Here is a 16,216-nt window from a genome sequence, read left to right on the forward strand (position 1 = left end):
CGGGGGGATTTGGGATCTGCTCCCAGGGAACAGGGACAGGAGGAGAGGGAACGGCCTCAGGCTGGGCCAGGGCAGGTTTAAATGCGATATTAGGGAAAATTTCTCCACAGAAGGGCTTGTCAGGTATCAGAAAGAGCTGCCAGGGAGGTTTGGAGTGCCCATCCCTGGAGGTGCCTAAGGAAGGCCTGGACGTGTCAGGGTGACAAGGTGGGGATCGGGCACAGCTTGGACTCGCTGATCTCGGAGACCTTTTCCAACCTCGACGATTCCATGATTTGTCACTGTGTGGCTCTGTCACTGTGTCACTCCGGGACTTCTGTCACTCCGGGGTTTCTGCCATCCCGGGATTTCTGTCACTCCGAGATTTCTGTCACTCACTCCGGGATTTCTGTCACTCACTCCGGAGTTTCTGTCACTCCGGGATTTCTGTCACTCACTCCGGCATTTCTGTCACTCCGGGATTTCTGTCACTCACTCCGGCATTTCTGTCACTCCGGGATTTCTGTCACTCCGGGGTTCCTGTTCCCGCCGCTCCGTGAGGGGCCGTGCCCTCCCCGCCGCGCGGGGGCGCTGTGGCCGCGCCCCCTCCCCTGCGCTGCCCCGCGGCCGGCCCGGAGGGCGGCGGCCGCCGCCTTCCCACAAGGCCCCGCGCGCCCGCCGCGTCCCCTCAGCGACCCCCGGCCCGGCCCGATCCCCGGCCCGATCCCAACCCCGCTCCTGGTCCCGGTTCGGCCCCCGGGGGCGGCCGGACCCCCCCCCTCCCCGCCCTGCGGAGCGGGGAGCGGCGCCGGGCATGCGGGCGGTGGCAGCGGGCCGGGAGGTGGGATGCTGTCGCGGAAGAAGACGCGGACGGAGCTCTCCAAGCCGGGCGAGGTGCAGGGGAAGTACGTGAAGAAGGAGACGAGCCCGCTGCTGCGGAGTGAGTGTCAGGGGGAGCGGGGGACGCCGGCGTGGGGCTGCGAGGGGCCGATCCCGAGGCCTTTGTGTGCGGCCACTGCGGGTCCGGCGGGCCCTGGAGCTGCGCGGCCTTGGCGGGCTGAGGGCTGTGAGGGGGAGTTTTCCCTGTGGGTGTCTGTAGGGGTTATTTCTCCCTTTAAATGTGTGTTTAATCCACTTGTGAGCCCTGGGAGGTGACGGAGGGAAGTTAAAACTGAAAGGAAGCCCGAGTTTCAAAGCGAGCCCTGCACGCGTTGGTCCACAGGCGTGCCCGAGCTTGGTGGGTTTTGTGGTTTTTATGATTTTCTCGGTTCCCGGTTCCTCAGTTTCAGCAGGCCGGTGTTCAGGCAGTGTCCAGACACTATTTTTGAAATGATCCGAAGAGATTTCAAGGGCAGGTGGGACGGGGTTTGTGGAAGGTGTCCCTGTGGCGCGGCTTGGGGCTGGGGGAGCTTCGGGGCCGTCCCAACCCAAACCGTGAATCCTCGACCCCGCTCTTTCCAGAACGGACAGGTTGTTTTCCCCATCTGGGCCCTGTGGAATGAGATAACTGTCCCGCCAGGCAATTGCATAAAATCCCTGCGGGAGCAAATGCTGCAGGTCCTGTCATGACTCAGCCTGGTGAGGTCACCTGTGATGCACGGATCTTCCCGTACCTCTGATCCCTAGTGCTCCTAGGGCTGGACACAACACCGCAAACACACACTGGAAGTGTGCTTAGATTTGGCTTTGTTGGTCTTTGAAGACAACCCGAGACTGAAATGGGTTTGCTTGCACAGTAAATAAATAAATAAATGTATTGCTGACACCTCCTGGGGTGCGCCAGATTTTAACCGTAAGTTGTGAGAGTTTATTAATAAAAAGTAATTAGTAATAGGAATAAACTCTTTCTAAATGAAAGTATTGATTTACCTGGAGGGAAACACACTTATTTATATCATTTTGAAAGTAAAAGTAGGGAGAGGAGAAATGTTTCACTTACTGGAGGTAGGCAGTGAATTTTAAAGGAGAAAGTGAAATATCTCCATGATAATTTGAAAGCTTAACGTGTATGGAATGACAGCGTTTTTTGGGGAACTTTGTGACTTTGGGATTAGTGGGGGCAGTGTAAATTCTGTTTCTATCTTGAATTCCTGTGGACATTAACATCTTGTCATTCCCAGTTTGTAAGGACAACATTCCCAAAGAAGTAGTAGCCAGGATATGTGGATTTTCCTGACCCTTCTCACAGAGAGATACGAACCCTGACTGATGTAGCCACAGCACAGTGTGGGTGGTTTGGGGTTTTCTTTTACTTGTGTGGTTGTTTTGATGGGTTTGGGATTGGTTTGTTTATTGCAGCTGCAGTTTTAGTGGCAGAACTGCTCTGTTCTGGCGGAAGCCACGTACTTTGAGTGGGTTCTGCCCGTGAATTTCCTCATTTTGAGTGTGTGAATCACCGAGTTGTTACCTCTCCCCCGTGCTCTCCTCAGATCTGATGCCTTCCTTCATCCGCCACGGTCCGACCATTCCAAGACGAACTGACATCTGCCCTCCCGACTCTGCATCCTCTCCCTACGCCCCCGGCGGCGATGGAATCGTTTCCAGGAACCAGAGTTTCCTCCGAGCTGCGGTGCAGAGACCTCCTCACGAGATCATGAGGCGAGAAAGCAACAGACTGTCCGCACCTTCCTACCTGGCGCGGGGTTTGGCCGAGGTGCCGAGGGATTACGGCTCCTCCTCGCAGTCCTTCCTGTCGGAAGGAGCTGCCGGGCTGGAGAACGGCGATACCGGAGCCCGGGGATATTACTACGATCATTTCTACGAGGCCCAGAGGAGAAGGCAGCTGAACGAGCGCCTGCACGACGACTACAGGTATTATGAACACAACAGTGATCTTTTCCAGAGGATGTCCCAGAATCATGGGAGGCACGCTTCAGGTAAGGTGTTAATTGTTGCTTCTGTTAAAAATAGGGTTTTGGTGAAGAGTTGGGGTGCAGAGATGTGTCTGGATGTTTGGGATTGTAGGACAGAGCTGCTTTTTCATGGCATTTCTGGGGTTTGGGTAATGAGAGTTTGTTCACACATATCCAGAAAGAAAAAACAGACTTAAACCGAGATTATTTTCTTAAATAAATGGAATAAGATCGAGCAAGTTTTGTGGTTTTTAATGCCAGGCATATGTACATCTCCTCTACAACACATCAGTTGCTGGCTAGCAAGGAATTTTATTCATTAGGGGACATCTATTTTCATGATGTAGAGAATAACCAACAGCTCTAAATTACAACATTGCAGCATCGTTATTATTGTTATTATCATTAAATTTTAATTACCATCTTATTATTTAATTTCATTGTTTGAATTTGACCTCAATAATTAAAATAATTCCCTATAAATAGTGAAAGGGAGGAACGACTGCTCTGTGTAATTAGAAAATTGGCATCTAATTAGTGTTGAAATTCACTTCCTAATCCTTGACAACTTTCTTTTAGCTTTTAAAATTGTTTGTAAATATGCCTGTTCTCCCCTTAGTTTCACTGGAACTTGCTTTTGTTTTCTAAAACAAAACATCATAAGAGAGAAGAATCCAATAAATACTTATTTTCTGAAATACTTGATTCTGTATTTGATACCTCAAAAACTAAGCCCAAGAAAGAGTTTGAAACAAACATTTCAAACCTGTAAATAATGTACCTTGAGTATGAAATACTTTGTCACTTGTAATCTGTAAACAAAATAGTAATTAGTGTCTAATCAAATTAATCTCCTGTCTAGAAAAAGAAATCTGCCAGGAAGAACATCAGCTTTTAATGCTGCTGACCTCGTGTGTGGGATTAGAACCTGTCAGTGCTTTGTGTTTTCTTCACCACAGAAACACTTCCATGAAAAATGGAAATGTCAGCCAGGAAATTCTGAAATACTGGGGTTTAGGGCCTGCTACTTCAATCCTCCTTTATTTTTCTAAATGTTAGTAAATCTGATCTACCTGAATTTTGTGTGCAAACCCTGCATCTCTGCTGAGTTGTTGCTCATCCAGCAGTCATTAAACATTTACCTGGTCCAGGTACCAAGCACTGGGAGTGTGTGCAGGGATATTTTAGGGAGGATTTCACAAACCATTCCATCAGTTTAACCTTCACGATTAAACAGTGGCTGTGTCTGCTGAGGAGATTCCCAGAAATGCAGCTCTAGCTTGGAAGTGGAGTTTCATATATCAAATTTTTAAAAGGAGCTCCACAGCCAGATTTTGCTCAGTTGTAGCAACATCTTCTTCCTAAATAGATTTTTTTTTTCCTGCTGTTTATTGACCCCCTCAGCCCTGGAAACCATAAAGGAGCTGCTCATGTTTGCTTGGTTTGGTCATTCACTCTCATTCTTTAACATTTCATATTTTGAACAAATTCTGCACAGGTTTTGTGATGGGTGAGTATTTAATCTCGTGCATTTGTAGGGAGAGACAAAGGTGAGCCTTTCAATTGCCAGTGTTTTCCTCTGTTTTTTCATCTCCATGTGAACTCTTAAAGTCCTCTTTTCCTTTTTCTTAAAGAATTATGTATCCCAAAATAAGAAAATTTTAGATTTTATTACTTCCTTCATCTCACCATTAAGCTTCTTTTTATTTGAACCATCCATTGGCTTCACACCTTCAGTGTTTTCCTTGAGTTATCCAAATCTCTCTGTAATTCCTTGTTTCTTTTTCTTGCATTTCCAGAGCCTGTTGCTTTCACTGCCTTTGTCTAAATTACTTTTCTTTACTCTCCATTGTTGTTTCTCTTCATTGAGATGGCAGAATTGCCTGCAGTTCCAAATGAAAAGTTTGTTTTTGTCAATGCTGCCTTGTCCCCTGTCCCTCCTGTCCCACCCTCCCTCCAAAGGCCCCCTTGGTCAGTTCTGGTCTGTTTTGGGTGGATTTTTTGGGTGGATTCCCGAGGAAATGTTGCCTGGTGAACACGAGGTGTTCCTGCTGGGGTGATACTTCATGGTGGTCACACTGAGATGATTTTTGGGAGCAGTGTGGAAGTGAAGAGGTGCCTGTGAATTTCAGCTTTCATTCAAAACCAAGATTCCCTCTCCTCTTTGTAATTTGGAGAGAAGTTGCAAATAAGTTCTTACCAAGACTTCAGAGTGTCCAGCCAAGCCTTTAGGGCAGCCAGTCCTGTGGGTTTTCAGCAGTTGTGCTTTAGCATTGCCCTGTCCTTCCATAGGCATTTCTCCTTCAAGTCACGTTTTCTCTCTCATTGTGATCCACTTCTACCATCTCCTCCTTTCCATATTTTCATTCAGTTTGTTTCTAATGAACAATTCAGTGCTGCTGATTTTCCTGACCAGTATTTTCAGTTGAGATACCTCCTAATTTTATACGTTTGAGCTACCTCTGTGGCATTTCTGAAATTTTTAATTTTTTTTTTTTTAATTTTTTTTTTTTAATTATTAGTGTCCTTTTTCAAACTTTTAATTCTAAGAGACTTTACCTGTCTTTCCTCGCCATCTCTTTCCTCTCTTCTAGGTTAAAGTTTTGGGGAGGTCTGTGGTTGAAGTTATACCTACAGTGTAGATTGGAAGTAACTTGTAACCAAGACCTCAGAGTTATTTGTACCTGTGTGAGCGGTAAGCTGAACAATTCTTCTGTGTCTATGAAAATTGCTGAGCTTGACATCAACACTGTAAAAGGCTGGTGGTGGATTGTGATGAGTTCACTGGGATGTCACAGGAGAAAAAAAAAAAAAAACAAAAAAAAAACCAATTTAACAGAGAACATGGCGTGCTTTTGGTTCGTCTGTTAAGTTGTACCCCTGAAAATTTGCAAACTTGTTGAATGTAAGAGCAAAATAAATCCAAATTATGACATGAATAGAGCTGAAATAGCCATACTTTTATTTTTTTTCTGTGTGTACACTTCTCTCATTTTTAAACAAATGGCAGTTCCTGCCCTTTTCTTCTTTTGTGCTGATTTTGCAGGAATTTTGCAGCATAATTCTTGATGCTTTCAGAGTTCTTCCTGTCATTTCCTATTTGTGGATTTTGGTTGGAACGCCCCATTCCCACCAACAAAAGAGGTGCTTGTGCTCAGGAAGTTCCTTCAGATGCTTTGGAGTGGGTTAGGAAGGCCTGGAACCTGCAGGCCTGGCTAAACAGAAGAGTTATTGGGACTTTTTGGGATTTTATTATTACTTACTCTTGTAAAATTCAAGAGTTTGTTCATCTTCTCTTCCTGCTCTTCACCCCCCTCTGATGAGGGGAAGGGAGAGGATTTTGGCATCCTGAAAAAAGGCTCTCAGGACAATTGGGCTAATTAAAGACAAATACTGTTTTGTAAGATCTGTTCTTCAACATTTGGAAATTTGAGTGAATTCACTTTTGGGGGCTCTGAAATTTCTCTGCATTTTCTACCCAAGTGGGATTTTCTCCTCTGGTTTTGCTCTTTCCCCTTTATGCTGCTGCTGAGATTTCTCTGCTGCCCTTTGCTGGCTTGGAAATCTTTGCTGCAAAGGGCTTGGACTTTTTTCCAGGCAGGATTCTCTCAGAAAAAAACCCTTTTACAGGGTTGGGAAAGTTTTTCCAGTTCCTTTGTTCCTTCCTAAACACAACTCCCTTGAGTGAAGAACACACTAGAGATTGTTCACACTTGTGACTTTATTAAGATTTTTTTAAGAGAAGGAACTTTTTGTATTGATAAAGTTCACTGGAATGTGCTGCTCAAAGTTAAAATTGATAATTCAAGAGCTCAAATTGAAGATAGTGTATTTTAGAAATGGATGGAAAATTAAAGCCTCAATTTCAACATTGATATTTCTTAAAAGCAACAGCTGAACCAAAAAATACCCCATTATCTCATATATTATATTATAACATTATAAACAGAATTACCAGCTGAGGCTTCAGAAGCTCAAAAGAGACCTTTTGAAAAGATCTTACAAATGCATAAATTTAAATAAATTGTTGACCATCCTTGAGGTTTGACAATGCCACTTCAAAAAGTGCTCATCCCTAAGCAGGGGAAAGGAGACATTAGGAAAAAATTTGATAATTTAAACAACTCTATTTCTTGGGAAAGCAGGAAAAAAGAGAATTTTTGTCTTGTTACAACTAAAAGAATATGTGAGCAAGAAAACCCTGAGAATGAACATGCTGAGTTTATTTTGTGGTAGGGATCACATCTTCCATCCCAGGAAAATCCCAAGTTTTACACCAGATATTTGTATAAAAAACTCTTCAGATTTTCTATTTGGGATCCATAAATCTGGTGCCAGCTCCTAATTCAGGGAATATCCCTGGTGCTTGCAGGAAAATCCTGGGTGCAGCTTTGGGCTTCTGTTAAAATCCTTCAGGGCTCAGAATTTACCTGGAATTTAAATGCAGAAAATGTCATTCCTGGCAATTTGCCATGGAAAAGGCAGCCCATAAATTTAGGCTGTCTTGGAATTTTCTTCTTTGGAAAAGATCACATAGGATTTTACCCTTCCAAGTGTTGTTTAGCCTTAGTGTTGAAATTGCAGGTGTGTGTATATATATATATATATATATAAATACAAATATAAAAGCTGATTTTCCTCTTGTCTTACTGTTCAAAACTATAGGAGGAGCTTTTTCTCTTATGTGTGCATCCATCCCCCCACAAAAGAACATCAGGAAAACCAACAGACAATTTCTTTTGATCTCTAAAAAATAATTTTACAGGAAAAAAAATGCCTAAATTGTATTAATTATTGATTTTCATGCCACAGTGAGTTGATGGCCTTAAGGCCCTATGAATATCAACATCATAAAACCTCCAGCACAGAGAATATCCCAATATATTCTGTGATAAAAGGAAAAAATTCTATTTACAACCATCAGTTTCTAAATCTTTGATTTAATTTCCATGGAATATTGGTCAAAACTGGTAATTTCTACATCTGTACAAGTTTATTTTAATGGTTTGGCTCTGCTTCTTCATATATGAAATCAAAATGGCAAAAGGAATGGATAAAATATTGGTGATCTGCTGGTTTTTTTGTTCTTTATCTCTTGGAAATTAAAAACAAGCTGGCATTGGGAGAATCCATGGGTCAGGAAAACTTCAGTGCAGAGGATGGCACCTCTTCCAAATGTTGGGAAGCATTAACCTTTACCTTCAGTAAAAATAAAAAATAAATATCTATGGATTTGAAGCCAGAATTTAGGAAGAAGGAACTATAAGAAAAATACAGGGATGTGCAGGTTTTAACAGTAAACAAAAAAATAGGGATTTTTTTTTCCCCCTTCAGTCAAATTTGTGTGTTCAGATCTCCTGGCAGTGCTGATTTAACAGTCACTCTTTACATGAAATCACATCCCAGAGGTTGAGTTCATTGAGGAAAATCCTGGATTTTTTTTTAGCCCAAACACAGCATTTTCCAAAGCTGAAATATTTGTTATTTTATCAGTGGTGTGAGGGGCTGAAGGAGCTTCCCTGCCCCAGCCTTTCCAAAGGTCAGGAAGTCTCCAGGATGTTTCTTTTCTCTGGAATTAAGGTCTAGGTTGTTAAATAATCCCAATTATTAAAGATGGACACAGCCATCAGCTCCCCTTTCTAATGCTGACAAATAGGTAAGTACAAGAGGAAATCCTTTAAGGCCAAACAAAGCTGGAAAAAAATTCATGGATGAGCACAGAGTTTTAAAGAACAGTACTCAGCAGAATATTTGTGAGGGGGGATTTTAATTTATTTTTTATTTATCCAGTTGTTTTAGAACCTTCCTGTAACTTTATTTTCAATTATTATTATTATATTTGGTGAGGATATAGCTCAGCCAAGTTTCAGGCTGTCGTTTTTAGATGAGAGAGCCTTTCCCTTCTGTCAAAAAATAACCACACAAAAATGTTATTCATGAAAAAAAGGAGGAGGGGGTGTATTCCTGTCAGTAAATGTGTGGGGGGACTGATTTCTGACTTCTAAAAAAATGGGAAAAGTGGCTCCCAAACCCCTTCTGCTGTTGGGAAATAGTGACACAAATTCTGGTGGTAATGGGATTGAATAGATGCATTTGGCTGTGGGATGAAAAGATAATTGGAATTTCTTTAAAACCAGGGAGTATTTAACTGTAGAACTGTGAGGGACTGGAGGGAACTCCTTAAAATTAATTTTAAGAGAGAGTTCACTTAAAATGAATTTTAAGAGAATTGAATTTAGCCCAGCACATCCAGAAGGTAAAGAATTCCCAGGGATAGAAAGAAACCTGCAAAATTCTCGATTATCTCACTGGTTTTTTATGGTTGGGTGTCTTGGGGGTGGTTTTTTATGAGTTTTCTGTGCTTGCTCATCTGGCTTTTATTTCACCCAACTTCCCAAATACCCCTGGGAAGGGATGGGACAGGAGCTGTTGAGTCATCTCTCACCTGCTAGTTTGTTGTGTGTTACAACAAATCCCATATTTCAAAGTGCTGGTGAGCAATCTCTTCAATGTAGTGCTGGAAAAATCCCAAAAAATGCTGTTTCCAGGGAAAAGGTGGGAATTGAATCAGCTGCTGATTCCTGTCAGCTCTTGGACCCCAACCCTGCTTGTCCCCCCTCTCTTGTTCTACCTCATCCTGTTGCTGCTCTTGACTGGTTCACCTGAAAAGTTTTGTTGGGACTCAGTGATTTTTCTGGATAGTTTAAATTTTTGACTTTAACTTGAAAGAGAGCTACGTGGGGTGGGGTTTTTTGGTTGCTAAATGAAGCAGGAATAATAATTGAATTTTGAATTATCATTTCTACAAATCTTTTCCCTAAACCCCCCCCCCCCCAATCTCCCTTTGTTGTTTGTAGGCATCGGGAGAGTCGCTGCTACATCTTTAGGAAACTTAACAAATCATAGTTGTGAAGATTTACCTCTTCCTCCTGGCTGGTCGGTGGACTGGACTATCAGAGGAAGGAAATATTACATCGATCACAACACCAACACAACCCACTGGAGCCACCCCCTGGAGCGGGAGGGGCTCCCCCCGGGCTGGGAGCGCGTCGAGTCCGCCGAGTTCGGGGTTTATTACGTGGATCACATCAACAAAAGGGCTCAGTACAAACACCCCTGTGCTCCCAGGTGAGCTCACACCTTCTCTGCTCCTTTTTAGGAGCTGCCTTTGCATCAAATACAACAGGCAAAAAAAATCTTAATCAGCGTTGCTCGTTCTCAGATTTTCAAAATTCGGGTTTTGTCTCACGTTTCTGAAGGTCAGGAGCAGGAATTGCTCCTAAATTAAACAGAGCAGCTCTGCAGCTGTCAGGAAAACAGCAAAGTTGCTGAGAACAGAATTGCACTGGAAACTGAAAGGAAACTTGATGTGATGTGCCTGGAGATGGTCTGAACATCTGAAACGTTAATTTGGTCTTGTCTGGAATGAAAGTGGGTATTTCAGCTACTCGTGATTTCAAAGTGAAATAAAATAATACACACCTACTCCAGCTGTTAATTGTTAGTTGTCAGTGTCCACCAAATCAAACTGTTAATTGGTAATACACACCAAATTAACAGTGAATTGTCAATATGCACCAAATCCAACTATTAATTGGTAATGGACACCAAATTAACAGTGAATTGTCAATATGCACCAAATCCAACTATTAATTGGTAATGGACACCAAATTAACAGTGAATTGTCAATATGCACCAAATCCAACTATTAATTGGTAATGGACACCAAATTAACAGTTAATACACACCACATCTAGCTGTTAATTGTTATTTTCTGCTGATACCCAGGAAGAGAAAGTTCTTCAACTTATGGCACAAAAGATAAATATGCAGGAATGTCTTTCTATAGAGTAACTCTGATCAGCTGCTGCCTGAACACCTCTGTTGTGACACTTTAAATCGTGGAGGATGTGAATCAATATTTCTGAAATGTTTTAAAAGCAGCTCCTGTGCTTTGTTGTGCTCTGGTGAGTGGGGCTGAGGTGAATTCCACCAAAATGGCAGCAGCGTTTGCACTGATGGATCTCTGTGAGATGTGCAGGAGTGGATGGCAACAGGGTGTGCAGTGTGCTCACAGGGGGGGTGACACTGTCCCTGTGCTCACAGGAGAGGTGACACTGTCCCTGTGTGCAATGTGCTCACAGGGGAGGTGACACTGTCCCTGTGCTCACAGGGGAGGTGACACTGTCGCTGTGTGCAGTGTGCTCACAGGGGAGGTGACACTGGCACTGTGTGCAATGTGCTCACAGGGGGGGTGACACTGTCCCTGTGCTCACAGGGGAGGTGACACTGTCCCTGTGTGCAGTGTGCTCACAGGGCAGGTGACACTGTCCTTGTGCTCGCAGAGCCGAGGTGACACTGTCCCTGACCCTGGCCCTGTGTTCACAGTGAGATGACCTTGTCCCTGTCTGTCCCTGTGCTCACAGTGAGGTGACCCTGTCCCTGTGCGTCCCCGTGTGTCGCTGTGCTCACAGTGAGGTGACCCTGTCTCTGTCCCCGTGTGTGGCTGTGCTCACAGTGAGGTGACCCTCTCTCTGTCCCTGTGTGTCCCTGTCCCTGTGCTCACAGTGAGGTGACCCTATCTCTGTCCCCGTGTGTCCCTGTCCCTGTGTGTCCCTGTGTCTGGCTGTGCTCACAGTGAGGTGACCCTCTCTCTGTCCCCGTGTGTGGCTGTGCTCACAGTGAGGTGACCCTCTCTCTGTCCCCGTGTGTGGCTGTGCTCACAGTGAGGTGACCCTCTCTCTGTCCCTGTGTGTCGCTGTCCCCAGCGTGCCCCGTTACGATCAGCCGCCGCCCGTGTCGTACCAGGCGCAGCCCCCGGAGCGCAGCCAGGCCCTGCTGGTCCCTGCCAACCCCTACCACAGCGCCGACATCCCCGACTGGCTGCAGGTCTACGCCAGGGCTCCTGTCAAGTGAGATTCTGCCTTTTCTTTCTCTTTGCATTTCACACTGAAAATGGAAAAAAAAAATTGCATTGCCACGAGTGATAGTAGAGCTCGTGTTGTGTTTGGGTTTTAGCTGAAGTTTGACAGCATGAGGGAGTTGTACCAAATGTTTGTCACGTTAATTTCTTTTCTTTCAGGCATTGCTTGATCAATTCTTGCAGCTCACACAAGTGGCAGAAAGCTCTGTCAGAGAGTGGAGGGTGTGTTTTGCTTTCAGACTATTTACAAGAGTGGTACCACGTGCTCAGAAAATATGTGAAACATTTTTAGGGTGGAACTTCCTCATGTCTCTTTTATTTCTTTTGAAACAGCACAGCTTTTCCTTCACCTTTAAGAGTTTTAAGTCACAGAATCATGAAATGGTTTAGGTTGGAAGGAACTTAAAAATCATCCATTTCCATCCCTCTGCCATGGCAGGGACACCTCCCACTGTCCCAGGCTGCTCCAAGCCCTGTCCAGCCTGGCCTTGGGCACTGCCAGGGATCCAATTCTTCCTAATATCCAACAATTTCTTCCTAATATCCAACCTAAATTTATCTTTTTCCACCTTAAAGCCATTCCCCTTGTCCTTCCATCCATCCATCCCTTGTCCAAAGTCCCTTTCCAGCTCCTTTGGAGCCCCTTTAAGTCAAATACTGGCTGACATCTACATTTCTATTCCTATAGTTCTGTTCAAGAAATTGAATTAAAAACTAAGTGGTAATAAAAAGTCATTTTGTCAAAAAAAAAAACTGCTACAGGAACAGAGACTCTCCTCCAAAAAAAGATTTTGAGTCAGTATTAAGAAATGAGATTTTCTAATGGGTGCAGCTCTGCAGAACAGTAACACTGAATAGAAAGCAATAAAAATCCCAAATATGGTTTAATAATTATTAAATCTTGTGCTATTCATAAGGAGAATGTGGAGAAACTCAGTTTTACAGCAATGAGGTCAGTCTGTAACTGCAAATTCAGGCTGTGGTGTTCAGTGACTTCCACTAAAAAAAATTCTCTTCTTTTATGACCTGCTCCTAGTAAGTACAATTTGAATGAGTTTTATTACTTCTTGTGACTGCTGGGTTTGCCAGCAGCCCATAAAGACTGAAATGGTCCTAAAATCCCCCAAAACACTGAGGCTCCACACTTTGTTCCTGCTGCCTGTAGGATTTGTTTCCTAGAAATACTTCCAGGTTCTGGCTGCAGATCCATTCCTTTATTTAGGTCTTTGGCACATCCAAACAATTTAAAAATTAAATTTAAATAGTTCAGCCTGTCTTGTGTGGATTATTTTGGATATTTTCTTCTAACTTGAGAAACAAACATAAGAAATTAAACAATTAATCAGGGATTTCTTTATATCAAGTAGGCTGAGACAAATTTTTATATTTTTAAATTTCAGTAGAGTTTTGCACTGAAATCATTGGTTTTATTTTGTCATGATGTCACTTACCCCTGGCACTGTAAATTGATGTAGCTGTAAAACCCAATTGTTTTTGTTGAGAGAAGTAGATAATAATGGAAAATATAAGGAATATTAGATTTTGTTTTAACTGATTTCTCTAGAGAGGATAAGAATTTGGATTAGAAAAAGCCTGATAGAGAGTCCAATAGGTGTTAACCAAAATAATCTCTATTTATAGGAAAAAATTCCTTCCTGTGAGGGTGGGGAGGCTCCTGATGAGTGGGAAAGGAGAAAAGGAGGGAAAGGAGTTTTCCATGTGAACTCCAGAATCCAGAGGTGCTCCCAAAGGTGGCTGTGCCTGGAAACCTTCAAACCCTCTTTGTCAACACAGAGCTCAAACTCCAAACAGCTGCAGTTTGTTATTTCACCTTTTTTTCTTTTTTTTTTTCTTTTTTTTGGGGAAAAAAAATTATTTTGGCAGTGCAGCCCTGTCAGGATTAGGGATAACTTTAATGCAGAAGCTGTTCTTTAGGAAGTTTATAGAAGCTGTGCTAAGTTTTAATGAAATTCTTAAAAATTTCTCAGAGCATCTCTGGAAGTTACCTGCAGGTCCTGGTGCTTCTGTGATGACCTTTCAGTGGGAAATGCAGTTTATTTCCATAAATTCACTGAAATTTCAGCCTCCACTCAGGTGAATCCATCTCCTCCTGTGCCTCAGCTGCATCAAATAATTCCATTATTCCCCGAGTTTGTGTTCTGGAATAGTCAGAGCAGGCAGCTCCCTATTTCCAAGCTAAGGAAATCAGATTGTGGGTGGATTGTGTGAGGGAAAAGCAGGAAATGAGGGTGGAACTACATCAGGGTTTGCATTAAATAGCTGGTGTAGATTATTGCTGGTAATTAACCAGGAGAGGTTAATTGGAGAGGTTAAGCAGCCAAGCACACTTTAGAGCTGGATTGGGAACAGCTGATTGAGAGGGAAGGCCAGAGTGTCCCATCCTCTGACTGCTGAAATAATCCATTTTTCTGTGTTACTCTGATTTTAACAGATACTGTACAGTAAATATTCCAGGTGTGTTGTGCTGGGATTGCTGCTCAATGCTTCCAAATGCATTTCCATAAAATCCCAGAGTGGTTTGGTGTGGAAGGGACTTTAAACCATCCCACCCCTGCCATGGACAGGGACACCTCCCACTGTCCCAGGCTGCTCCAAGCCCTGTCCAGCCTGGCCTTGGACGTTCCAGGGATCCAGGGGGAGCCACAGCTTCTCTGGGAAACCCTCAGCCCTCCCAGGGAACAATTCCTTCCCAATATCCCATCCATCCCTGCCCTCTGACAGTGGGAGCCATTCCCTGTGTCCTGTCCCTCCATCCCTTGTCCCCAGTCCCTCTCCAGCTCTCCTGGAGCCCCTTTAGGCTCTGCAAGGGGCTCTGAGCTCTCCCTGGAGAGAACATTCCCAGCTCTCCCAGCCTGGCTCCAGGGCAGGGGGGCTCCAGCCCTTGGAGCAGCCCCAGGGCCTCCTGTGGAATCTCTCCAGCAGCTCCGTGCCCTCCACATCCACTTTTCTTGTTCAGCCTCCTCCACTACCCTTTATTTAATTGCAGCTGTCCCAGCTGTGTTTTCCTGTGCTGGTTTATTCTGGTCATTGAGGGGATCTCCAGTGTTCTGGAGTTCTCTGGTGTGTCACGAGCGATTGTCCCATTTCCCTGTGACAGAAACACAACTCCTGCCTTTTGGTACCAACCCCGTAACACGAACTCACCCCAAACCGCCCTGGAGAAAAACCCCGCCCTGTGCTCTGCCCTAGGTACGACCACATCCTCAAGTGGGAGCTGTTCCAGCTGGCTGACCTGGACACGTACCAGGGGATGCTGAAGCTGCTGTTCATGAAGGAGCTGGAGCGCATCGTGAAGCTCTACGAGGCCTACAGGCAGGCGCTGCTGGGCGAGCTGGAGCAGCGGCAGCAGCGGCAGCAGTGGCACTCGCAGCAGCACGGCCCTGCCAACTACTGAGCTCCCCCAGCTCCCAATGGAAAAGTGCTTTGGTTGAAAAGGCAGCTTATTTTTGTTGACGTTGCACCTTTGTTATTATCCTCTCGAGTATTTTTCTACATGTATTATGTGTTGTTTATAAAAAGTGGAAATTGTTTGTTAATCTTTTTTTTTTTTTTTTTTTTTTTCGTGCCGGGAGTAGTTTTGTTTTCCTGAGAAACCAGCAGTTCCAGATCAGTCCCCTGATCCTTGATCTCTTTCCTGCCAGTCAGCTGCAGTATTAAAAGCTGGCTATGTATTTTTTTTTTTTAAAGGCAATAGATGCAACTGTCACGTCCTGGCTTCCAAATGTTGTCCAAATCCAAATGCCTCGTTCAGGGTATTTGTTTCCCTGGGGATTTGGGATCCCTCTCCTGAGAGAGCTCTGCTCTTTGTTTACAGCTTTAATGTACAGAACCAGCCCCGGGCCTGTTCACTCACACCAGGAGCTGATCTCACCCTTTGGATCCGAGTGCTTCACAGAAGTGAAGCCTGAGTTGCCTTATTTTTTACTTTAGCTCATTAGTACTCCAGATTTACTCCTCATTTTCACACAGATTACTCAGAGGGTGAACACTTGTACCTTCCTAAAGACCAAGATCTGTAAGCAGAGTGGTTTTGATCTGCATTTCCCAAAACCTGACCCGCTCCAGTGGAAAGGCAGAAGCATTGTCTGACCCACTGTGCCACCCCACGGGGAAAATCAGGGATGTAACAGCAATTAATGTTTGTTTTTTTTTTTAATGAGCTTTTGTCTTAAAGCTCCTCACTTGGGGAAAACTTTTAATTGTCCAGTTACCCTCTCCAGTAATTTCATTTGGTTCATTAATTGTCCTGATATGTTATTTATGGGTTCTTTTCAGTGCAATAAACACTGCAGACAAAAACGTACATTTCTTGTAAATCCTATGAATTCAATAAAAATCATTTTGTTCGATGAACAGAGGGTTTGTGTGAGTGGTTTGTGGCCTTTTAGCACATCCAATAAACCCTTCTTACCAGCAGGAAAAGCCCCAGGGGCTTGAGATG

At 44.1% G+C, this 16,216-nt stretch overlaps 1 protein-coding gene across 1 annotated transcript; it reads left to right on the forward strand.

The window, feature by feature from the left end:
- Positions 1-657: 657 nt before the first annotated feature.
- SAV1 (salvador family WW domain containing protein 1) lies at positions 658-16,128 on the forward strand. The gene is made up of 5 exons (XM_014885878.2): positions 658-919; positions 2,409-2,855; positions 9,689-9,959; positions 11,600-11,743; positions 14,965-16,128. Exons 1-5 carry the CDS (start codon positions 826-828, stop codon positions 15,167-15,169), a joined length of 1,161 nt encoding a protein of 386 aa, XP_014741364.1. The 5' UTR covers positions 658-825; the 3' UTR covers positions 15,170-16,128.
- Positions 16,129-16,216: the final 88 nt, after the last annotated feature.

Source organism: Sturnus vulgaris, chromosome 6, assembly GCF_052056855.1.
Source record: "Sturnus vulgaris isolate bStuVul1 chromosome 6, bStuVul1.hap1, whole genome shotgun sequence".
Classification (NCBI taxonomy): Eukaryota; Metazoa; Chordata; class Aves; order Passeriformes; family Sturnidae; genus Sturnus; species Sturnus vulgaris.